This window comes from Lathyrus oleraceus, chromosome 4 (genome assembly GCF_024323335.1).
Source record: "Lathyrus oleraceus cultivar Zhongwan6 chromosome 4, CAAS_Psat_ZW6_1.0, whole genome shotgun sequence".
NCBI classification, from domain to species: Eukaryota; Viridiplantae; Streptophyta; class Magnoliopsida; order Fabales; family Fabaceae; genus Lathyrus; species Lathyrus oleraceus.
The window spans coordinates 17067765-17093442 of NC_066582.1; the positions used below are offsets into that span (position 1 = coordinate 17067765).

Here is a 25678-nt window from a genome sequence, read left to right on the forward strand (position 1 = left end):
TTTATTTTCTATTTTTATTCCCCTTCTCATCTAAAATCTGGTTAGCCTTAAATTTACATAGCAACAGTAGATAGCGGTAAAGTTGACTATAATTCTCTATGAGTTCGACAACCTTTTATATTAATCCGATACATTATGTGCACTTGCGGAAAACATCTAAGAGAAGGAAAACATCACGCCAAGTTTTTGACGCCGTTGTCGGGGACTTTATTAGTCAACATCATAAATCCATTGTTGTGTCGTATAGATTAAGGACTTTTTATTTTATTTTTATCATTTGTATGCCTAACACCTGCTCAAACACAGAGTTAGAACAATCGATCCCTATGGATGAAGCTGATAACCGTCCGCTCAAGGACTTTGCAGTTTCGTCTCGTGACAAACCGCACTCAAGTTGTTCCACCTGCAATCCAGGAGAACAGTTTTCAATTGAAACCGTCTCTTGTGCAAATCATGCAACATAACCAGTTCTCTGGAAATTCTACTGAGGGCCTAAATCTTTATATACAGACACATTAAAAAGTAATAGTGTAAATCCATAAGCCATTTGATTACGACTATTTCCTTTTTCTCTGAGAGATAAAGCCAGAGTATGGCTATAGTCTCTACCTACAAACTCAATCACCACTTGAAATGAACTAAATATGGAATTCTTAGCCAGATATATCCCACAAAGCAAAACGGAAATACTGAGAATCATATAACTACGTTTAAACAATTCGAAGGAGAATCACTTTTTTGATGCATGAGAAAGATATAAAGATATGATAAGACTATGTCCACATCATAGATTAGAACAATGGCTTATCATTCATACCTTATACAATGGTCTACTATACAACACCAGAATGACCATAAATGTTGCTGTTGGCGGAGCCTTAATGAATAAACCCTTCGATGAAGCCTATCAACTTATCAAAAACATGACCCAAAATCATTACCAATGAGGATCTGAACGAGTTCAAGTCGAGAAAACCCAACAGAGAGGAGGAATGTTCAAAGTCAATGGAATTGATCACGTAAATGCTAAAGTCGAGGCAGTTACTCAAAAGTTCAACATATTAACTATAACCACTCTAGCTATTATACCTGTTGTAGCCCCAAACTTCAAAATTTGTGGAGTCCAAGGACATATAGCCATCGATTGCCAAATATTGACTGGAACTGCGTCAAACCATATGAACTATGCGTAAGGAAATCCTTATTTTGACACCTATAATCTTGGATGGAGGAACCATCCTAACTTTTCTTACAAAAATAATTACGTGTTGTTTGCGTCAAGCCATCCACCTTCAAAACCTTCAGGTTTTCAAAAAGGAGCCCCTACCGTTCCTCCTACTCCTAAAAAGTGAAATTTACAACTTATGATGGAGAACTTCTTTGCATCCCAGACCTTGCAGAATAAAGAGTTCATGAATCAAAATGTTCATACTAACGAGCTGGTAAAACAATTAGCAAACAGGGTTAAAGCCATGTCTGCATATAACAAGATTCTTGAGACTCAAATCTCTCAAGTTGCCCAACAACAAGTGGTTACTAATGCTTCAGCATGCACATTTCGAGGCCAACCTCAATCAAATCCTAAGGGACATACAAACGCTATAACACTATGAAGTGTGACAAAGTTTGATGGACCATTAAGCCCAAGAGTTAAAAACCCAGTGGTGTATAGAATAGTCGAGGAGGAACCTGAGAAAGTTACCGATGAGAATAAAGTAGGAAAACCAATAGCGATAATGTTTGATGTGATAACATTTGTGTTGTTGCAATTATTGTGACATGGTGAATCATTTGAATTGTTTATTCACTTGTGATTGTCATAATCCATAAGGGTGGATTATGTTGTGAATGATTGTAGTTGTATGATCGATTGTGGATCACGACATGAATAATGACAAGTGTGTCAGTTGCATTTTTTTCCATGTCATGCATTCATAAATTGTTAAGTTGGTGGGAATAAGTTTAAGTTCAAAGGGGGACGTTAAACTTATCCAAAACTTCGAATGGGAAGTTTGGGATTCCGAAGGGGGAATTGGGTTCGTATGATGAACTGTTGATAAACAATTGGTACCATGTGCATTGGGTCGAGTTATGGAGTCTTATTGCATTTTTATTATATCGTGTGGTGTTTAATTATGGTGAGAATGTGGATTGTGAATAATTGTGGTGCATTACGCAAGAATATTATCCTTAGCATGTTATTCATCAATTAATTATATTAATGTATTTCTCACCCCCTTCTTGTTTGTTGTGTTTGTACTCATTTGGAGTATAGAAAATCAGGTACCTAGGTAGTTAATGATGCACGATATGTTTTTATCGGTCGGGTCTCCTATTGGAGTCGCTCTGATACGTAACACCAGGGTTGTTTTGTCTATGAGGTTGTTACCTATGTGTTTTTCATGTTACGTATCTTTAAATAATAAGGATTTGTTTTAAACTACTATTGTTTGAATGTTTGGGTGAGGTTGTGGATGTCGAACAAAAATTGTTTTTAATTCCGCTGTAACAATGTGATCTATATGAGTTGAAGTAAATTTTTAAACTTTAAATTATATGGATGTGACATATTACTTTATTTAATTATTTATATTTTATTTATTTGTTTGAATCGGGAAGTAGGGTGTTACACTTCCTATAATCGCAATGGAAGATAGTTAAATACTAAATACCCAAATTGTATCCCTTGATGAAATGAAATGAAATGGTATGAGATATTATGTTAAGAGTTTATGGAAGATTTTTCTTTCTAGGGATATGAAAATGTGAAGCAGACTCTTTGGGGATTGTTGAGATGACTAGTAAATGAAGTCTGTTGGGGAATGAAATGAGGGAAAAGTGAAATGACTTACTGGGGATACTTTAAGGAAAATGGTTTGTTATGGCTTCTCACATAACCAAAGAATCAATTTTTGGAAATACGTCAAAATGACAAACACATTCGGAAATACATTGGATAAAAGAAACAAATTCTAGAAATACATTAGAATGACAGACACATCAGGTAATACATTGAATAAAAGAAACAAATTCTGGAAATACATCAGAATGAAAGATATGTCCGACAATACACTAAATAAAAGAAATAAATCCTAGAAATACACCAGAATGAAAGACAAATCCGACAATACATTAGATAAAAAAAACAAATTTTGGATATGCATTAGAAAGAAAAACACGTCTGACAATACATCGGATAAAAGAAACAAAGAAGTTTTGGAAATAAATCAGAATGAGAGACACATCCGGCAATACATCGGATAAAAGAAATAGATTATGGAAATACATCATAATAAAAGACACATCAAACAATATATAAAATAAAATAAACAAATTTTGGAAATACATCAGAATGACAGACACATCCAACAATAAATCGGATAAAAGAAACAAATTCTAGAAATACATCAGAATGACAGACACATTTGACAATACATCAGTTAAAAGAAATAACTTATGGAAAACATCAGAATGACAGACACATCCAAAAATACATCGGATCTAAGAAACAAAGAAGTTTTGGAAATACATCAAAACAACAAACAGACATCTAGAAATACATCAGATGAATTTTGGAAATACCTCAGAACACAAAACTCATATGGAAATACATCAGCGACATAAAGGAAAAACATCTTGAAATACATCATATAAGTTTTGGTTGAAAGTTATTTCAGATTCATTGAGAACTACATATCAACTTATGATACACCTCATGTGACCTAACTTTAAGCACCATAACCTATAAGCTTTGACTCCTTCAGGGTATCCAAGGAACATATATCTCATAACTCTAGGTTCGTTCTTGTCTTACCTAATGTGAGCATATGCTAGACAATCAAATACTTTAAGTATGTCGAGATTAGGTGGATGTCATGACCAGAATTTTTCAGGTGTTTTCATCCCTGAGGTAGACGAGGGATAACTATTTATCAAGTATGTTACAATCACTACAGCCTCAACCCAAATCACCTTCTTCAGTTCTGCACAAACCAACATGCACTTAACCCTTTCCATAATGGTTCTATTAAACCTTTCAGCCAAACCATTTTGTTGGGGAGTACCAGGAGTAGTTTTGTGCCTTATAATACTAGACGTAACATAATAATTGTCGAAAGCCTCATTGCAAAATTCAAGACCATTGTTGGTCATCAACCTCTTGGCCTTCTTGCCAGTTTGGTTTTTGACTAGAGTCTTCCAACTTTTAAAAGTTTCAAAAGTTTCATCCTTAGCTTTTTGAATGAATACACATAACTTTAGTGAGTAATCATCAACTATGGATAGAAAATGTCGTACCTCATATGAAAAAAATGGGGATACGACTTCAAAGCGAATCGCGATCGCACGCTCGCAATGATGGACTGAACACAGTCGCCACCGAACTTTATTTGTTCCTAAAAAGGAAAGGGGAAATATCGATAAAACCCAAGACAAAACGACAATGATTATGGTCGTCGCAACCAAATCAAGGTTCGGGAGACGATTACGCAAGGGGAAGGTATTAACACCCCTCACGTCCGTTGTACTCAACGGGAACCATTAGGTTAGTTGTGTGCGTTAGTGTTAGTTTGAAATGTTAGGCTTTAAGTTATTAGTTGGGAAAGAAAAAATAGAAAAGAGGAAAATGTTTTTGGATTTTGTAACAAAGGACTAAACCTAAGTTTTTTATTAGTGGGCCTGACAAGATTTACAAATCCTGCTCCTACGTATCTCAACAGAGAAATCAAGGCTTACGTAGTTCTGGGTAGAAAAATGTTTGTTTGTTGGTCGATTTTAGTGAAAGCTACTTTGTGTCAAATCGACGAAAACATTGTTGGACTATCCAAAACAGGTGGAAAAATATTGCCTTGCATTGTTTTGAAACAAAGTACCTTTCGTTTGAAAAAAGGTTTAAGAGTCAATCGCACGGCGGCGAGAAAAAGAAATTGATTGGTTTTATGTGTTTTGAATAATGGCGAGAACTTGGATGAACGAGATATACATCTCGAATCCTAGTCTCAGGAGTGCACGGTATACACCATGTTCCATTTCCATCTTATTTGCAAAAATGTTTAATAAGAATTAAGTGTTTTTGAGGTTTGATTGAGAAAAGGTTTGAAGAAACTGCATTGACAATTTTAGACGATGGCGAGAGCCAAGATAGGCGAGGCATACGTCTCGAATCTTAATCTCAGGAGTGCACGGTATACACCATGTTCCATTTCCACCTTTATTGAAAAAGTGTTAAATAAGAATTAGGCATTTTGAGTTTTGTTGTAAAAAATGACTTGACACTAGATCAAGTATTGATGGACGTTTAAGAGAAATTTGAATGAGTGTTTGAGAGAAAACAAAGTGGATAAATTTGGATGATGGCGAGAGCTAGGATTGGCGAGATATACATCTCGAATCCTAGTCTTAGGAGTGCGCGGTATACACCACGTTCCATTTCCATCTTTATTGAAAAGTGTTTTGAATATTGAATTAATATTTTTGAGTTTTTATTATGAAAAACGGCTTGACGTTGGATCAAGCATTTGATGAAGTTTTTGAAAGAAATGGAATAGAATGAGAACAAGAAATGGATTGATTTGTTTATTGAGAAAATACTCGACGTTGGATCGAGTCATTATTTTTTATCTTTTGAAATTATTGATTTTATTCTTGTGTTAGTAGCTAACTAAACAGTCAAAGAAATAAAACAGTAAAATTATTACACATCGGGGGAGTGGGGTACATTTTGTCAAATAGGGATTCAAAATACTTGAATAATTAAATCGGACCCAAACAACAAATAATGCAATGTATGAGTGTAAGTGCAAGAGAACTGTCTCATTGTAAGAAGGCCCAAGAGTAAGCCATGTGAAGAAAATAACACAACAAATTATATCTACAACACACTTAAAAATTAAATCGAAAAAAAGGTAAAAATCGGGATTTGTACGGATGGAAATTGAGGGACACATAAAACCTAAATAATGTGCTCAAAGTCGGTTTGCGCATGTTGACAATAATTGAAATGTCATATGCGATTAATCAAAACGCGGCGAAATACTATCAATATATCGATAAAAATAATCATGGATAAACAACATGGGAATTGTTGAATCCATAAATTAAAATCGATATTTAACAATTAAAATAAGTAAAAGGGGTAATAAACATTAGGAATAATGAGGGAATTAAAAAGAAATGTGAAATAGAAATTAAAGAAAATGCTGTAAAATTAAAATGTGGTGCACATGGGTATTGAACCCAGGACCAAAGGTTTGCCAAAGCATTCCTTTACCAACTCAGCCATACAGACATCCTTGTAATAAGATTTCATGCGCTAAGAGATAACATAGAGAAAAACGGACCAAGCCCTTTTAAATAAAACAAAGTTGAAAAACAGTAGCAGAACTCACCAAGTTCATCTTAACGCACAGAAATACTGTTTTTTTTCCATTCTCAATATCAAAGATTTAATCAGCAAGGTATTATCACAAACAAACAGTATTGCTAAATGAAATCAAATTGGAACAACAACCATGGTTCCCTCAGAAGGAAGCAAAGCAGAATCGAAACATAGAAATAAAGTTCGGAAAGGAAGCTAACCGGTTGCGGTGAGCTCGACCAACGAATGTAGGTAAACGTTGCCTTTAATTCTCTCCTTTTCTTTTCTGAATGGTAGCCGCCAATCCTCTCCAAAAAACTAGGGTTTTTCAGCTCTCTAACAGTAGCCGCTAATCTTCTCCTCTTCTTTGCTGAATGGTGGCCGCTAATGTTCTTTCCTTCTGTGAACAGTATCCGCCCCTTTTATAATCCCATTGCTAGGGTTTGGATGAGATCAAAAGAGTATTGGAATTGGAAGTGCTTTCTTGTGCTGCTCTATTGTCTATCCCATTTTAGTGCTTGCTCTGAAAAAGGTAACTTGTACCTTGTACCTTCTCCTGGAAATATTTTGATTCCTTTTGTTGCTTATGGACTTTTTACCGCCGGTAAAAAGGTTATTCACTGATTTTGTTTTACTTGAATATCATATGTGTTGTTTGATACTTGCAGGAAGGAGGTACAATGTTACTCTTCTCAAAGAGGTTTATTATATCATTTTTCACATCTTTTTGTGGTTTCGCTGGAGCTAAACTTGGTGTCACAGAAAATTAAGTTTGTTGTATTATAAGACATCGCAACTTCACCTGAAACAGATGCGGCAACCAAACCAACAGCTCCTTTTGGTGTGCACTCATGTACAACACAATCCGCAGCTTCCTTTAAAGAAAGGCCTTTGAATTCCATTATCGCAGCCACATCTCTTGTTACGGTCGCGCGGATTATTGCTTCACCTATTCCTGTTGCAGAAACATGATCCATCTGTTTGATTCAGACAGCACGAGCCGTAACACCGTGCTTCAGAATCAGCTGCTCCAAATAAAAAAAAGTCCGCCGATGAGAGACATGCTGCCTTCGAACATCACTATATATTGCCTCTGGTTGTAGCTTGATGATCAGATGAATCTGGATTGCCACAAATCCCAAGTTTGACTACAAATGTAGTTGTGCTTCCTTTATCAAGTCCTTCGCTTTCCATCCAAATATGACCACTCATGAGGTTTACAAATCTTTTTGCAAATGGTTAGCCCAAGACCTGAGCCACTGCTGGATTGACCCGCTCCACTCTGAGACTGAGTAAACTTTGTAAAGAGATGCGGAATATCTTGTGGGAGAATGCCACGTCCAGAATCCTTAACCTGGACTCGTATATAGAAATGACCATCACTTGATGCTGGATAGAACTCAGGCGGTCACCAATCCTGCAAGGATTCTGATTTTGCAACAGAAGCTCTTATAGAAACATAGCCTTCCTTAGTATATTTGACAGCATTACCCACAACATTTAAAAGTGTTTGCATAAGCCGTTTCTCATCACATATGGCATTATCAGGTAGATCCAGGGCCAAAATTAAAGTAATGGGTAATTTTTTCACATATGCAATAGGCTTTATCAGTTCAATGACCTCTTCTAAGACATCGTGAAGGTCGATTTTCCCCCTTTCTAATTCAAGGATGTCGTCTCCTAGTCAGAACAGATCTAAAACATCGTTGATAAGTGCTGCCAAAACATTCCTACTCTTCAATACAATTTCTATCATAACCATCTGCTCTAGAGTCAGTTCCGTCTCTGAAAGAAATGATGACAATGCTATAATTGCATGCATTGGTGTCCTCATTTCATGATTCACGACTGCAAGGAAATCATTGCGAGCATGAATTTCCATTTCAGCTTCTCGCCGAGCTAAATCTAAAGCAACATTCTGTTCTATGAGTTGATCACGGGCTCGCATAGACTCCTCCATAATAGCAGCATATGAAAGGGCAACTGCTATTTGATCTACAACAACATCGACAAGCTCCAACTCATGATCTCGCCATTTTCTAGCACTATCAGTAGGGAGAATGAGAACCATGATTGCAAAGCTTTTTGCTGAAAGATCAGGCCAATCATTAATTGGGAAATTTGACAAATGCAAAAGTGGCACCCGAACAACAACAACTTCAGGTGGCACATATCTTCCAACAAGAGGTCTTATCCTGGCAAGTGGACACGTGTGTGGTATCCGCGTAGCATGCAGGGAATCCCATGTGGTTCATTCATGAGTTGTTCATTCAGATCAGTCTCCTTGCCACTGCTTGCAGCTGTGTTTACATCCACTAAAATTGCTGCCGCATCACTCATAATATTAGAAACAATGCCTGTGGACACAGATTGACCATCACTTACAGAAATTAAGCTACCATTTTCCAATTGTGTGTTTGTAGAATGATGCTCATTTTTCACACCATCAATCTCTTCTTTTAAAGCAGTGCTCCCATTTACAAATGCATGCTCTGTAACGTCAATGTCTTGAAGGTGACAGAAGATAGACCGAACAAGTTCACGCATTGTGTAGTGTGCTATCCTCTACAACAACTCACTTTTGGTTCCTGCTTGATGAACTATACGGAAACAAGTGTTTACTATGGTGCAAATATGTTGGTTACTCGGCATTACAGATGCTTCACTTTTCACGCATGCCAAAAAAACTTGTAATATCTTCATTAATACCACTTCTTCTGATCCTGGATTAGTCACCTCAAATCTACAACTTGTGACAACATCAACTACCAAGTGCATTCGTAACGACGCAGGACCTTTAGCCATCTTCATTCCTAACTCGCCGACAACACCAAACACAACTAGTGTCGGTACTGCCGCATCGAAAGCATAACCTTTTGTCAACTGCAACAAGGGCAGCAATAAGTGCAATGACAGAACACCCGGTTGCTGTAATTTTTTGCATCAACGCCACCCCATTGTGAGCACCAACAACTTGATAACCATTTGTAACAATGTCAGTAGCTCCTGACACTGCAACTACGTAACCACTTTTCTGAGCCAACAACTTTGCTGCTTCAACCGCATCCATTGAATCATGAGTACTGTCTGCACCCTTGGATGTGGAGGATTCATGGGAGGAAGGAAGAGCCATAATTTCAGAACCATTTCCTCTGATAACAGTGGGTTTGAGTATAAAAAGCTGGACGCAAGCATCAAATCGGAGCGACAAGGCGGAAACAGCGACGGGATCAAGAACCCAAAGGATGTCCAACTGAGAGCATAGCTTGGTGATAGTAATCATGGCGAGAAGAGACTTGGGAGAGAGTGTACCGACGTTGATGCACAGAGCACTGACTCGCGAGGTGAAGTCGGGAATCTCTTGGATGGAATGAACCATTGTTGGAGACGCACCGACGGATAAGAGAGTGTTGGCCATTAGATCCATTGAAACGAAGTTGGTTATGCATTGAATTAGCGGTGATTGAGTTCGAATTTCTGAAAGTAGCTTCCATGTTCTTTTTCCTCATTCCAACCTCTTGTTGCTTTCTAGAAGACTTTCTTTCCGAACCTGGAGGGTTCCTTCGTTGATAGATGCACCGGCCACATTCTTTATAATCTCATCTGGCATGCTGTTTGGAGCAGTTTTTATTTCATGTATAATGCTATAAATTGGTTTTCCATTTTCTAAGGATACATGATTGTTTGGATGTCTAGTCTTAGCACCAGCATGCTGCTCGAACTCATAGGCACTGAGCACTCTAGAGTAACTGCACATTGAACAGCCACACTAATATCCACCGCTACCGATAATCCCTTCCAGCTCAACCTTTCCAGCATCAGAAAGTGCTTTAATCTGTTTGGAAACTATACGTGGCCTCAGTGTTTCCTCCAATAGTACTGTCTCTTCCATTTGATAAAGTAGCTCTATACACAGTTCCGAAACCTCCGTCTCCGATTATGTTTGTCTTGCTGAAATTATCGGTAGCTTTGAGGATATCAACCAAAGTTAATTTCAAAAGAGGCTGCTCAAACATTGCCACGTTGATACTCAAAGGTTCCTTTGAGTTGCTACTGCTCAAAAAGTAAAGATTTTGATCCAAATAATTATTCAGTTTGGTATCGCCGAGTTCCTCGGGATCGTGTTGCTTCCTGCTAATCCATCTTTGAGACGGTTATTGCTAAGAACAAGCCTTTGTAGAATTACAGCACTCCCAATCTCCACAGGAAGTGAACCCTCCGAGTGGTTATTTGCGGCGGAAAACTCCATCAGAGTTGATAAGTTCCACAAACTAGAAGGAATCTTTCCAAATTAACAAAAGCCTTCTCAATTGTTCCACTAAGATAGTCATCATCAAGATCCATCTCCAAAAGTGAAGCAGCATTACAAAGCTCCTCAGGTATATGACCTGTCAACAAGTTGCTACTCAAACTGAGATGCTCCATCACAGAACAATTCCCAAGCTCCGGCGGAATCACACCCGAAAATTGATTCGCCGAAAGCAAACGAGAATCAACATTAGTCCATTTTCCAAGCCAAGGAGGCAAAGGTCCATGTAGAAGATTCTTTTCAGCTGAGAAAGTTCTTATAGGAAGCGCAGAAAGCTCTTGAGGTAGTGAACCAAAAAGTGAGTTGAAAGAAAGCATCACAGAAGTTAAATTTGAATAGTTTCCAAGCTCTGATGGAACTGACCCATTAAGCTCAGAAAAGACAAGGTTCAAAATTTTCAGATTTTTCAACTTCCCAATAAACTTTGGGATTGAACATTTCAAAGGGTTATAAGAAAGGTCAAGTTTAGTCAACGGTTTCAGGTTCTCCATTTCTTCAAGTAATGGACCTTCGATCAAGCAAGAAGGTGAATGGAGAAAGAATGCAAACGAGTGATTGATGGGGAAAAATTTTCAGGGCCAAAATCGGGGTATGACAGTTGCCCCTATTTAAACATCCTCCGCCAGAGGAAAATGAAACAACACTTTTCATCGGATCGCAGTGGGGGATGGTTAAATACTATGGAGACCCAGATTTTGATCCTGAAAAATGCAAATGTTATGATATGATATGATATGCATGGATGCATGACTCTTTATTTTTTTGAATTTATCTGTTAGGGGACACAGAGATGCTACTAGACAGACAATCTGTGGGGAATGCTGATGGTCCACACGGAGACAGACAAATGGTAGAAACCAACTCGTTGGGGAAAACAATCCTGCTGGAGAATCAGACACGCACTAGAGAGTACTCAAAGTGAAATTCGATGAACGACACTTAGAATACAAGAGATTTCGGCAGTAAGTTCACACATGACTTACTAAACCCGAATAAGAAAAAATTCTATGACAGGTTCATACATGACCTGATAACACAGAAACAATCATAGAGAAAGATTCTTCAAAACAGGTTCATACATGACCTGGTAATATTGGAATGAAAGCTCAACAGCAACGGGTTCATACATGACCTGACAATGCTGGGGAATACCAAGAACGGTTCTGACAGCAAGTTCAAACATGACTTGACAACAAATAGAAAAATTCAAAAAGAGTATATCAACAGGTTCATACATGACCTGGTGACAAACTTGAACATTTTGAGAAAATTTCCACAACAAGTTCATACATGACTTGACAATATTGGAACAAAATGTTCAACAACAGGTTCATACATGACCTGACAACACCAGAATAATCGAAGAAAAAGATTCTTCAAAACAGGTTCATACATGACCTGGTAATACTGGAATAAAGGCTCAACAGCAACGGGTTCATACATGACCTGACAATGCTGGAAAATACCAAGTTCTGACAGCAAGTTCAAACATGACTTGACAAACTCAGAAAAATTCAAAAAGATTATATCAACAGGTTCATACATGACCTGATGACAAACTTGAATACTTTGAGAAAATTTCCACAACAAGTTCATACATGACTTGATGACACTGGAAAGATTCTTCAAAAACAGGTTCAGACATGACCTGGGAATATTGGAATAAAAGCTCAACAGCAACGGGTTCATACATGACCTGACAATGCTGGAGAATATCAAGAAGTTCTGTAAACAGATTCAAACATGACCTGACAATACTGGAATAAAGGCTCAACAGCAGGTTCATACATGACCTGACAATGCTGGAACATACCAAGAATTTTCAACAACAGGTTCATACATGACCTGACAACACTTGGGAAAAATCAAAGGGAGTTTTATCAATAGGTTCATACATGACCTGAGAATATTGGAAAACATACAAAGGAACATCATTGGAGTTTTCTAACACGAAAAACCTCCAAGCTTCTGGAAATTCCTCAAGATGGTTAGTCATACATGACTTTCACGGAACCATCAGGAAAGACAAGGTATTCAAACTCTCTGTACGTGCCAACAATAATTGGACTTTGACCGTAAGCAATGGATTACAAACAGATTCTTTAACGGAATTTGCCAACAACAATTGGACTTGATGAAATCCATTAGTAAATAAATACCGGCTACAACGGAGTTTGCCAGCAACAACTGGACTTGAAATGATGTTGGCAACAACCAAAATTCAGATATCAATCACAAATGTATTTACAAATAAACTGACAGTTTCCAAGCTCTGATGGAACTGACCCATTAAGCTCAGAAAAGACAAGGTTCAAAATTTTCAGATTTTTCAACTTCCCAATAAACTTTGGGATTGAACATTTCAAAGGGTTATAAGAAAGGTCAAGTTTAGTCAACGGTTTCAGGTTCTCCATTTCTTCAAGTAATGGACCTTCGATCAAGCAAGAAGGTGAATGGAGAAAGAATGCAAACGAGTGATTGATGGGGAAAAATTTTCAGGGCCAAAATCGGGGTATGACACCAACATGCACTTAACCCTTTCCATAATGGTTCTATTAAACCTTTCAGCCAAACCATTTTGTTGGGGAGTACCAGGAGTAGTTTTGTGCCTTATAATACTAGACGTAACATAATAATTGTCGAAAGCCTCATTGCAAAATTCAAGACCATTGTTGGTCCTCAACCTCTTGGCCTTCTTGTCAGTTTGGTTTTTGACTAGAGTCTTCCAACTTTTAAAAGTTTCAAAAGTTTCATCCTTAGCTTTTTGAATGAATACACATAACTTTAGTGAGTAATCATCAACTATGGATAGAAAATATCTTGCACCTGAGTATGAAGGATTTCTTGCAGGCCCCTAAAGAGCAACATGTACATAATCAAGGGTTCCATGTGCTCTTTGTTTACCTTTGTTAAACTTCACCCTATAGTATTAACCAAATACACAAGGTCCACAAAACTTCAGTTTTTCGACCCTTTCACCACATAACAAATTTTGTTTCGACAATTTGACCTAGCCTCTTTCACTGACATGGCCACGTATCTTATGGCATAACTCAGTTTTTGACATGGGTTTTGTGGATGCTACATTTGTTGAACCACTTACAACCTCAACCTTAAGGGTATATAAGCCTTGCCTCTTGATGTCTCTCAAGACTTCCTTTGACCTCTTCATTACCCTTATGATACTTTGCTCTCTTTTGAAAATATATCCTTTCTTGTCGAATTCACCAAGAGAAATCAAATTCCTCTTAAGATCAGGTACATACCTGACATCAGTTAATAACCTTATTGACTCATCATGGAGCTTGAATCTGACAAATCCAATTCCTACAATTTTGCGAGCTTTATTATTTCCCAGCAACACTGATCTACCATCTTGATCAGATAATTCCTCAAACACGTCCATGTTTGGAGTCATGTGCCAAATACAACCTGAATCCATAATCCACTATTTGTTAGAGGTGTTGCTTGAAACCACCAGGACATCATATGATTCATAATCATCTTGCACAATGGTTGCGTTATCATTATCCTTTTCATCATGATTATTCATATGTTCATGACACATCTTTCTTGTATGACCCTCCTTCTTACAATGATAACACCTAATAGTAAGAGTAATACCACCATAATAATTTTGTAGAACTTTTCCCTTCTTATTCTCAAGCATACCATCTTTCTTCAAAAATTTCTCTTTAACCGAAAAACCTTCACCAATAGAAGATGGCTTGTGCTCCTTTCGTTCGTTTAAATCCTTAGAGTATAATGCTGATTAAACTTATTCAAAGGTCAATGAATCTCTTCTATATAAGAGAGTTTCTTTGAAGTGAGCATGAGATCTTGGTAAAACAAACAACATCAATAACGTTTAATCTTCATCATCAATCTTGACCTCAGTATTTTCAAGAACAAGAATCAACTTGTTGAACATATCCAGCTGCTCAGCCAAGACGCTGTCTTCACTTATCCTGAATGCATACAGAGCTTGCTCCAGGTAAAGCCGATTGGTCAAACATTTCGTCATATACAAACCCTCAAGTTTGATCTACACACTCACAACCGTCTTCTCCTTCGAGACTTGTCGTAGAGCCTTATCATAGAGACTCAATATGATAGAGTTGTGGGTTTTCTCTATCATCACCGTCTTCTCCTTTTCTGTTAGGACAACATCCTTCTTCTCCGATAATTTCAACGCTTCTAATAAACCCTCATGAACCAGTACAAATTGCATCGTTAAGCGTCACAAATCGAAATCATTCACACGATGAATTTCTCAATCTCATACTTTGTTGACGATATCTTCCCCTCCACGCTCACCACACCAATTTATTGTGAAACGATGCCCAAGAAAATAAAGTATGATTGATTTCTTAATTAAAAAGAAAATCACAAAGTAAAGAAAATATATAAAAGAAGAGAAAGACAATTCAAAGTGGTATAAAACTGAATTATTTATTCAATTACATAGGGAACAATGTAATTGAATCTCAACCACACCACATTCTCTCTCTGATTAGGATTATCAGGGATTGATGAAGAAGTGATGATTGTATGTCATATATAATAATGTTAAACCCTATATTTCAACTACCATACTAAACAATTGACTCAACAGACTAACATAATTAAACATGCTAACTTAAACAACAAGTTAACATATTTATACGTACAAAAACATGATTTCGACTACGGCATGCACATCTTCGATTACGAAGTTAATCTATCGAAGTTAGAGTTCAATCCAAATACCATAATTTTAGATTGAACCGACCTTCATCTTATCTAAAATTCACGTTAATCATTAATTCACAGTTCTTGTAATGTTCATCATTGAATAAAGCTTATCTTTAGAAAAGTGAAATCTTTCTTATCTAAAACCGCCATCCATTTTTTTTACTTTTTATTTTTCGTTATAAAATTCAATTCTATTCTCTATTAAATAAAATTAAATATCATTCACATTCATTCTAAATTATAAATGTATCTAATTGAATCACAAAAATGCATAAGAGATAAATTCATATTTGTGACCTAAACAAATTGGCTTCAAACAAATAGTAATTAGAGCGAATTCATAAAAATGAGCCAAACTTTAATAAAGTTTTAATTTCTCTTTGTTCTTACTTATTTTCATTTTGTTATTAAAAAAATCGTGCAAAAGATATTAGAAAGTAATAATGATCAATTATTTTTTTATTTTTTGTGATTCATAAAGTTTTCTGTTCCTTTATGGTGTGAGTTGTGACATAAATGGAGCTTCAGGAATAGATACACTACTCAAACTTGAACAGCAACTTAAAAGAAAAAACCAAGTTAAAAGAAGCACACATCCTTCTTTAAACTCTCAAAGTTCAAGGATAACCATAAGAAAGAAAGAGTAGCCTCTTCATTATCAAAAGAGACCACTCAAATCATAATATTGCTACGAGCTCACCTCAAGGCAATCAATGTAATTCTAGTAGAGACATCTGGTCTAAATAAAAACCATGTGGTTTGCCCTCTCATTAGAGGTTGTTGATATTGTGTCAAATAAATTTGAAGTTGTCGACCTTTAGACAAGAATTGAATGCTAATGGATTAGAGCCTATGGATAATAATTATTAAATCCTTGTAAGAATTCAAAACACATTCATTTTCATATCTAACAGGGATTTAAGCGATACATTGATAATGAAAATTAAACTTCATCTCTCGAAATTACACTATTCATAAGTACTTGATAAAAAAACAAAATACATAGTTCACAAAAAGCTTAAAAAACATAAAGACTCAACAAACCCACTTTACCAAACCTACATTCTATAAGATAACATACACAAGATACAAGACAATTTCGTAGTAACTCCATAGACCCAACCAAGGTCTTAAAAACAGACATGCCCCTAGGCCCTAGCCCTGGCTATGGCTTCTTTAGTCAACCTCTTCAATCTTAGGACCAGGTCCAGATCCATTAGAACCACCACCAGGCATACCATCTCCCATAGGCACATCTCCACCAGCACCACCTTGATACATCTTAGCAATAATAGGATTACAAACCCCTTCCAACTCCTTCTGCTTATCCTCAAACTCCTCCACTTCACCCAATTGATTCCCTTCCAACCACTGAATAGCCTCCTCCACAGCCTTCTCAATCTTCTCTCTATCATCATTACTCAACTTCCCACCAATCTTGTCATCCTTAATAGTATTCCTCATATTGTAAGCATAATTCTCAAGCGAATTCTTAGCTTCCACTTTCCTCTTCACCTCTTCATCCTCTGCCTTATACTTCTCTGCATCTTTCACCATCTTCTCTATCTCTTCCTTACTCAACCTCCCTTTATCATTTGTTATAGTTATCTTGTTCTTCACGCCAGCTGTTTTATCTTCCGCAGAAACATTCAATATCCCATTCGCATCAATATCAAAACAAACATTAACCTGTGGCACACCTCTCGGAGCTGGTGGTATACCAGTGAGTTCAAATTTCCCAAGAAGATTATTATCCTTTGTTCTCGCACGTTCACCTTCAAAAACTTGAATCAAAACACCAGGTTGATTATCCGAATAAGTCGAAAAAATCTGCTCCTTCTTAGTCGGAATCGTCGTGTTCCTCGGAATCAAAACCGTCATAACACCACCGGCAGTTTCTAGACCCAAGCTAAGAGGAGTAACATCAAGCAACAAAAGATCTTGAACCTTTTCATCGCCTTCACCAGTCAAAATCGCGGCTTGAACAGCAGCACCATAAGCAACAGCTTCATCCGGGTTAATACTCTTGCAAAGCTCTTTCCCATTGAAGAAATCCTGCAAAAGCTGTTGAACTTTCGGAATCCTAGTTGATCCACCAACTAGAACAACTTCATGAACTTGACTCTTATCGATTTTTGCATCACGAAGACACTTCTCAACAGGCTCCATACACTTCCTAAACAAATCCATATTCAATTCTTCAAATCTTGCCCTTGTAATGGTTGCATAGAAATCAATTCCTTCATACAAAGAATCAATTTCAATCGTAGTTTGTGCGGTCGAAGAAAGCGTTCTCTTGGCTCTCTCACAAGCAGTTCTCAATCTTCTTAATGCTCTTGCATTTCCACTAATATCTTTCTTATTCTTCCTCCTGAATTCCGAAGCAAAATGATTCACCATTCTGTTATCAAAATCTTCACCTCCAAGATGAGTATCTCCAGCCGTAGCTTTCACTTCGAAAATCCCTTCTTCAATAGTAAGAAGAGAAACATCGAAAGTTCCACCGCCTAAGTCGAAAATAAGCACGTTCTGTTCACCTTTCCTCGAAGCTTTTTTATCCAAACCATAAGCAATTGCTGCAGCAGTAGGTTCGTTGATTATCCTAAGCACATTCAAACCAGAGATAGCACCGGCGTCCTTCGTAGCTTGTCTCTGAGAATCGTTAAAATAAGCCGGAACAGTAACAACCGCGTTTTTCACCGATTGACCTAAAAACGCTTCTGCTACTTCCCTCATTTTGATCAACACCATTGAAGAAATCTCCTCCGCCGCGAATTTCTTCTCTTCGCCTTTATAATTAACAACGATCATCGGTTTTTCGGCGGGACCTGGAATGACTTTAAACGGCCATAGTTTCATGTCGTTTTGAACTGATTCATCGGAGAATCTACGGCCGATTAAACGTTTCGCGTCGAAAACGGTGTTCTGCGGATTCATTGCAACTTGATTCTTGGCTGCATCGCCGATGAGTCTCTCGGTGTCGGTGAATGCCACGTAGGATGGCGTGGTTCGGTTGCCTTGGTCGTTAGGGATGATCTCAACGCGGTCGTTTTGCCAAACGCCGACGCAGCTGTAGGTTGTGCCGAGGTCTATGCCAATGGCTTTACCTTCTTTTGTCGCCATAACAGTTTCTGAAGAGAGTTTGATTATTTTTTGCTTTGTTGTTTCGTTATCGTTTTGATGAGGAAAGGAAGAAGCTGAGAGTGTAATTTATATTAGTGTTAGGAGATGTGTAGGAGTTAGGAGGAAGTTCCAGAAAATGCGAGGTGGAGGGAAAGTGTAAGTGTAAGCTGGAGAATTCTCGAGACTGTGAGGAGGTTCCAGAAAACTGAAACGTAGAATACAGTGAAATAATTTAGAAAGGTTATTAATGCGGACCGGGTTTTGCTACACTCACATATTTCATGCATTGATGACCTTCTGATCAAAATCTAACGGTTAAGATTAAAATATTATATATTTTAAAAATTAAAAATTTAAATCTATGTTTTATACACTGTCAGATCAATATTGGATGACCACAAAAATCATCACTGTGTGATTGCATGGAATAATTCTGTTTTCAAGATGTTTCTGAATTAGTAATAACTACTCCTAGTGGTAAGTATTGTTTGTTTTAAAATATTGTTATACTATAAAAAAACATGTTTTTTTAACAAAATATTAATAATCTAATTAAAATAAAATCAAACTATGTGGAAAGGTTAGTGTTCACTATATAGATGTGCCTGGTCAATATGATGACATGTGACTGTTAAAGTAGAATGATAGGGACATTGTAATTGTCTTGTATGATGTTTTTATAGATACGATTACTATTAAACTTTATAGATACAATTACTATTAAACTATTATTGAGAATTTTCTCTTGGTATGTAACTAGAATTAATGTTAATCTCATGTACATTTTGTAGAAATTTGTTTTACAATTTATTTTCAGGTGACCTGTTTGTAATAAGGACAATTTTTTATGATGGCAACTAGTCATTAATGACAAGGATTAAACGGTTAAAGATGCAAATCAAAATATTAGGGTTTGATAAGACTTAACTATCTGATGATGACAACAATCAGAACATAACTCAAGTCTCGTCTCAAGTGAACCCAAGCAAGTGTCTATAAAAAAAAGTATCCAACAAGTCTTGAAGAAAAAGAAAGCCCTACCTCGACTTGTCTGAGTGAATACTTTGTAAAGTATAATGACATTCTCGTAAAAGTGCATGTCTAAATCACACACGCACATAAAATATTTTTTAAACTAATTTTTCTTAAAAAAACTTTTTCAAAATTGTCTTGAAGTTGTACCAGATGAGTTGGAAGTTGTCTGAAAAATTCTTGGCAAATTTTTGTCTTTGTCAATCGATTGACACATTGAACCGATCAATTGATTCAGATGCGTCCCAAGCGATTAGGACATCATCTTAATGGTGTGTAACGACTAAATATCTTTTCATTCCATTTTTAACTTGGTAATCGGTTAAATTGGATGCAATCAATCGATTGGTAAATGTTGGCAATCGATTGGCAAGTCATAAATTGACCTTAAAATAATTTTCTTTTTGAGTCAACCTCTAACATATAAATAAAGGTATCTTCCCTTATGTCAAAACATCCAAAACGGTGTTTTTACTTGTCTTTTGTCACTCTCTCTCTAAACTTTTCTTTTGTTTACTTTCTCTCACTAAGAATTTAACCGAAATGAATTTTGAGAAAGTCTTTTTACAAGTGAGGATGTCGTAATTTTGGAAGGGTAGATTTGTAAGTTCACTAAGGAACTTCTGTGTATATCTTGGTTGAACATTTTATCCAATTATGGATTGTTTGTTTGGGTTTGAAGTTAAACCCGTAAAAAACTTAGGTTTAGGATTTGTATGATTAATTCTCTTATTTAAGTTCGAGATCAGCCCGTATAAAATCTCATAGGTTCTTGGTTGACTTGTCGTAAAACCAAGTTTAGGTTAAAGCTTAACATGGTATTACAAGTTTGGTTATGTTGGAGACCAGCCTATGGTAAAATCTTACAGGTTTTTGGTTAGACCATGGTAAAACCAAGTTGATGTTAAAATAAGCCCGATATTAAAAGCCTATTAGGTTGAAGATCAACTTGTGGTAAAATCTCACAGGTTATTGGTTAACCCGGTATAGAATCAAGGTTTATGTTCGAGAGTTCATCCCGGTGTTAAAAGCTCTCAATCTTTGTTTAAAGCTTGGAGAACCGCTCCAAGATTCTTGTAAAAATGAGACTAACCGTTTCGATATACCGATTGGAAGAAAGACTCACTGCTTCACTCCATATTTTGCATTTAGTTAGAAATTATAAACTTCATTTTTTCTTGTATAATGGGGGTTGAGAGTTTTACATACTAAAAGCTTTTAAGTATATTAGATACTCTCAAGATCAATTCTTGAAGAGGGGAATAATTCCTTTTCTTTGTTTGATCAAACCTCTATAACTTTTGGTGTCTTCTATTTTCCCTTAACTCTTTAATTTTGCAAATTTATTTTTTTCGCTGCATAACTATAGAGTTTTTCTAAAAATATTTTCTTACTCTGATTTAAATTCCAATTTTTTTTTAATTGAGTTTTTCTCAAACACATAATTCATCCTCCCTCTTGTGTGCAAAGTCACATGTCTAACAATTGACATCAGAGTCTAACTCCTGTTTAAGGACTAGTCGTCTCAAAAGATACATGACTTCCAACCAGAGTTTCTTTCTAAACACACTGCCACTTTTTAATAATAATAATAATAATAATAATAATAATAATAATAATAATATATTTTATATTTGGAAAGTTGTATTTATAATTTTTATTCAAAGTATAAATCATGAACTTTGGGAAACTATAATCAATGGTTAGTTTATCCCTACTTACCGAGTAAATAAAAATATAGTAGATAAACCTGATTCCCTTTGGACCGAATAGGAAAAGATAAATTTTGAGATAAATTTTAAAACTAAGAGCTCTATAACAATGTCTCTAAATGATAACAACTTTTTTAGGCCCATCAATAAAATACCGTCAATAAAATGTGGGATACTATTGAGATGATATATGGAGTCTCTCCAAGTATCGAACAAGGGAAGATAAATACATGAGGCAGAGAGATGAAAATATTGTTGGTGTAAGCCCTAGAGGCCAATACTTTTGGTACTTGTATCGAATTATTTATTAATAATAAAAGGCTTTTCTTTATTATGTTTGTTTAATAAAGTCCCTAGAATAGCCAGTCCGTTTAATGTATCAAGTGTGACTTAATCATGAGATCACATTAAACATAAGGACATTATTCTTAAAGTATCTGTAGTCGAGCTTTATTGTGAAGTGGGATAACATTAAAGCATAAAGACTATTATGTATATAGACTGATGATCACATCTCATAGATCATGGATAAGGAGTTATCAAGTCTTAAATATAGGTCTGAATATTAAGAGTAATATTTATACTGGATTGACCCGCTATGAGAATACTATATAGAATGTTATGCAAAGTGTCATAAGTTATTCTCATGGTGATAATGGTGTATACCACCCTTCGATCTGAAACCATTATGGACCCTAGATGTAGAGTCGGGTGCCTTGTTGCTGATCAAACGTTATCCGTAACTAGATGACCATAAAGACAGTTAATGGGTACTCCATGAAGCATGCTAAGGGACATGAGTGACCTAGATGGAATTTGTCCATCCTGCGTAACAGGATAAATGTCTATGAGCCCAATATTGAACTGGACAAGGATGACACGGTTTATGCCTTGTGTTCAATATAGACATAATGGGCAAAAAGGTAATTATACACATAAGTATTATCACAGAAGGATTTGTCAGATCACATGACATTTTTGTGTCTTGGGTAGCAGTGATGTGTTGCTAGATACCGCTCACTGTTTATTATGTTAAATGTGTGATTTAATATAATTGCCAATGTCGCGAAAACCTACAGGGTCACACACAAAAGGACGGATTAATGAGAGATATAGTAACTAAGGAACATCGTAAGGTACGATGCACTTAAGTGAATTGTAGAACATCGTAAGGTACGGTGTACTTAAGTAGAATACGAAATATGGTAAGGTATCACGCACTTAAGTGATTTTGACATATTATAAGATATGGGCCACATACACTTAAGTGGGCTTTTTTAGCTTGCAGCCCACGCAAGTGGTTCTATAAATAGAGTCCTTGTGCAGAAGCATTTGTGCATTTGCAATTTCGTTTCTCTCTCTCTCTCTCTCTTTCACTCAAAGCCTTGATTCGTAGCAGCTAGCACTGAGATTGAAGGAATCTGTTCGTGTGGACTGAGTAGAGGCGTTGTCATCGTTCAACGTTCGTGATCGCTCCGTAGATCTGCATCAAAGGTTACAATCACCACAAGAGGTAACAATTCTATCACTGATCATGCCCATTCGTAAGGATCACTAAAGGAGAAATTTTAAATTCCGCTGCGTTTTGGATCACACTTCTCCTTCAGTGGTATCAAAGCCACTTACAAAACCATGCATCTGATAGCTGTTTATTTTCTGTATTTTCTGTATTAATACGATTAAAAGACAGAATGAATCAAAGAATAAACGAGTAATTAAATTTGGCATCATGGGGGTACGATTTGGATGTTTGATGTTGACTATGCTTTGGAATCTGACATTAGTATGGTGAAGCAGCGATACATCGATCGTCTATAGGTTATGCTATTGAGATCGATCAAGTTATATATATGATATAAGTAACCTTGATGCAAAATACGGTATATATGATATATTGTTTCTGTTTCGTTCATTCAAACACTTAATGGTTGTTTTTCTTTGAGCGATCAATGGTCGTTTGCTTCTTGATCCGACATTAGTATGGTGAAGCAATGACGTGTTGATCAATCATACTGAATCAATAATCGAGATGTGTTTGACGGTCTGAAATTGGTGCATTAGGGTTAATGATGGCACAAGGGTTGTGTTGTTAAAGAGTTATGCGATTAGGGTTGTGAATGCGCAAAAGTTGTACTTTAAAGTATCAAGTGTTGATGCGAAAAACGACATCGATTTCAAATGAATTGTTCATTAAAAATTTCGGCCAGGGGCGTTGTCCCTTGACCCCCGTCCGCTGACCGGGCAACGGACCCCGACTAACTCTGCGTAGTGTGATTGGTCGCCAAAATTTAATTTGGTTTTAATTAATTAAAAGAATTAAAAATAATAATAATAATAATATGTTTATTATTATTGTCTTGTGGTGATCGGTTATGACCTTAGTTTTCCTTTATTTTGTTTTGGGTTTTTAAAATACGACATGCGTGTCGTACCTCTCTTTTAATCTCTTAATGTAACTTCTTTTCTCATCTCACTCCCTCGTATGTAAAACGAGTTTCTTTTATGTAATGTAATGTTATGAAGAAAGAGAAGAATTCAATATCGAAGGAGGACAACCTTGAAGGTCTTGCTTGGAGAAGCTTAGATTGCTATTAGGTTATCTTAGGTTCTCTCATTGGCTTGGGAGAACAATTGCGCTAGGGGCCATAACTGTTTCATTATGTATGTTGATGCATGTGAATGTATGTTGATGCATGTGAGAGACGAATTATATGATAAATAAGCCGATGAGATCAGAATAATTGCAAATTCCCTCAAATTAAATATTAAGTTTATGCTTTCCAAGTTTTAGCATTCATGAAGACTAGTATCGGATAATGTAGGTTTCGCCTACGCGAGGTGCATGTTTTATATTAGTAAGGTGCAATGGGATAATTGTAATATCCAATTGCTAAAACAATGGGTCAAACATAACTAAACAAATTATAATAAGATTATATATGTTTAGAAGCAAGAGATGGAAATGATCCATGTGATGGATTGGAATAAGGAGTTATTCACCCAACTAAAATATTCGAGAGTTGTATTAAATACAATTGGAAGGAGTTCCTACCTAAATAACCTAGTTTTGTGTAATCCGCCTACGCGAACTTAAAAAAAAGTGAAATGTGGATCTCGACCCACTAGAAAATCTTTCAACGGGATTTTCCGAATCAAATGGTGAGGGTCATTTGTTTTGAGTAAAATAGTGGGAGCATATTTAATTAAAGGCCTAGTTAAATATGTTATTCATACTTATATTTTCATTATTTTCATGTAGATTACCATGACAACAAACACCTCTAACAACACTTTGCGATCAATCCTTGACAAGGAAAAATTGTCTGGGATAAATTTTCTAGATTGGCACCGAAATCTGAGGATTGTCCTTAAACATGATATAAAGCTGTATGTCTTGGAGAAACTTGTTCCTGAAGAGGAACCTCCTAGTTCTGCACCTAAGGCAGAAAGAGATGCTTATAAGAAGCATGTCGATGATGCCAATGAAACTGCTTGTCTCATGCTAGCTACCATGAACTCAGAGTTGCAAAAGCAACATGAGAACATGGCAGTGTTCGATATGATCGAACACCTGAAGATGCTCTATCAAGAGCAAGCAAGGCATGAAAGGTTTGAAGTTTCAAAAGCCCTTTTTCAAGGCAAGTTAGCTGAGGGAGCCCCTGTAGGTCCCCATGTGCTCAAGATGATTGGGTATGTGGAGAACCTTGAGAGGTTGGGTTTTCCCCTTGGAAAGGAACTTGCGACTGATTTAATCTTGCAATCATTGCCAGATAGATTCAGTCAATTTGTCCTAAATTTCAATATTAATGATATGGATAAATCTCTTCCTGAACTGCTAGCCATGTTAAGAACTGCTGAGCAGAATCTGAAGTCAAAAGGGAAGTCTATTCTGATGATCGGAAATGGAAAGAGACAAAACAAAAGACCCACCAAGCAGGGTGATAAAGGGAAAGGCGAGGACATTGCCAAACCCAAACCCACTGTTGCTTCTTTGAAGCCTAGTGGAGGCATAACAAAGGAAGACACCTGCTTCCATTGCGGTAAGACCGAACACTGGAAGAGAAACTGCCCAAAGTACCTGGAAGATAAGAAGAATGGAGTAGAGACTTCAACTTCAGGTATTTTTGTTATTGAAATTAATTTATCTACTTCTGCATCATGGGTATTAGATACTGGATGCGGTTCTCACATTTGTACCAATGTGCAGGGGCTAAAAAGGAGTAAAGATTTGACAAAAGCTGAAGTTGACCTACGAGTTGGCAATGGAGCAAAGGTTGCTGCTTTAGTCGTAGGAACTTATGTATTGACTTTACCTAGTGGTTTAATAATTCAGTTAGAGAACTGTTATTATGTACCTGCAATTAGCAGGAATATTATTTCCGTTTCTTGTTTGGACAAGTTTGGTTTTTCATT

The 25678-nt window shown here is 36.5% G+C and overlaps 1 protein-coding gene, 1 non-coding gene and 2 pseudogenes across 2 annotated transcripts; all 4 read right to left on the reverse strand.

Annotated features, from left to right (window-relative positions):
- Positions 1-686: 686 nt before the first annotated feature.
- On the reverse strand, positions 687-793 carry LOC127077330 (small nucleolar RNA R71). Its single transcript, XR_007787164.1, has one exon. It is a non-coding gene; the product is annotated as a small nucleolar RNA R71 (small nucleolar RNA).
- A 6642-nt stretch (positions 794-7435) lies between these two features.
- Positions 7436-8902, reverse strand: LOC127135776 (probable ethylene response sensor 1; annotated as a pseudogene).
- An 18-nt stretch (positions 8903-8920) lies between these two features.
- On the reverse strand, positions 8921-10371 carry LOC127135777 (hydroxyethylthiazole kinase-like; annotated as a pseudogene).
- A 5982-nt stretch (positions 10372-16353) lies between these two features.
- On the reverse strand, positions 16354-18717 carry LOC127138455 (heat shock 70 kDa protein). Its single transcript, XM_051064907.1, has one exon. The coding sequence runs from the start codon at positions 18519-18521 to the stop codon at positions 16575-16577; it is 1947 nt and encodes a 648-aa protein (XP_050920864.1). The 5' UTR covers positions 18522-18717; the 3' UTR covers positions 16354-16574.
- Positions 18718-25678: the final 6961 nt, after the last annotated feature.

Excerpts from the sequence above, each read along its gene's own strand:
- LOC127138455 (XM_051064907.1), bottom strand. The coding sequence starts at position 18,521 with ATGGCGACAAAAGAAGGTAAAGCCATTGGCATAGACCTCGGCACAACC.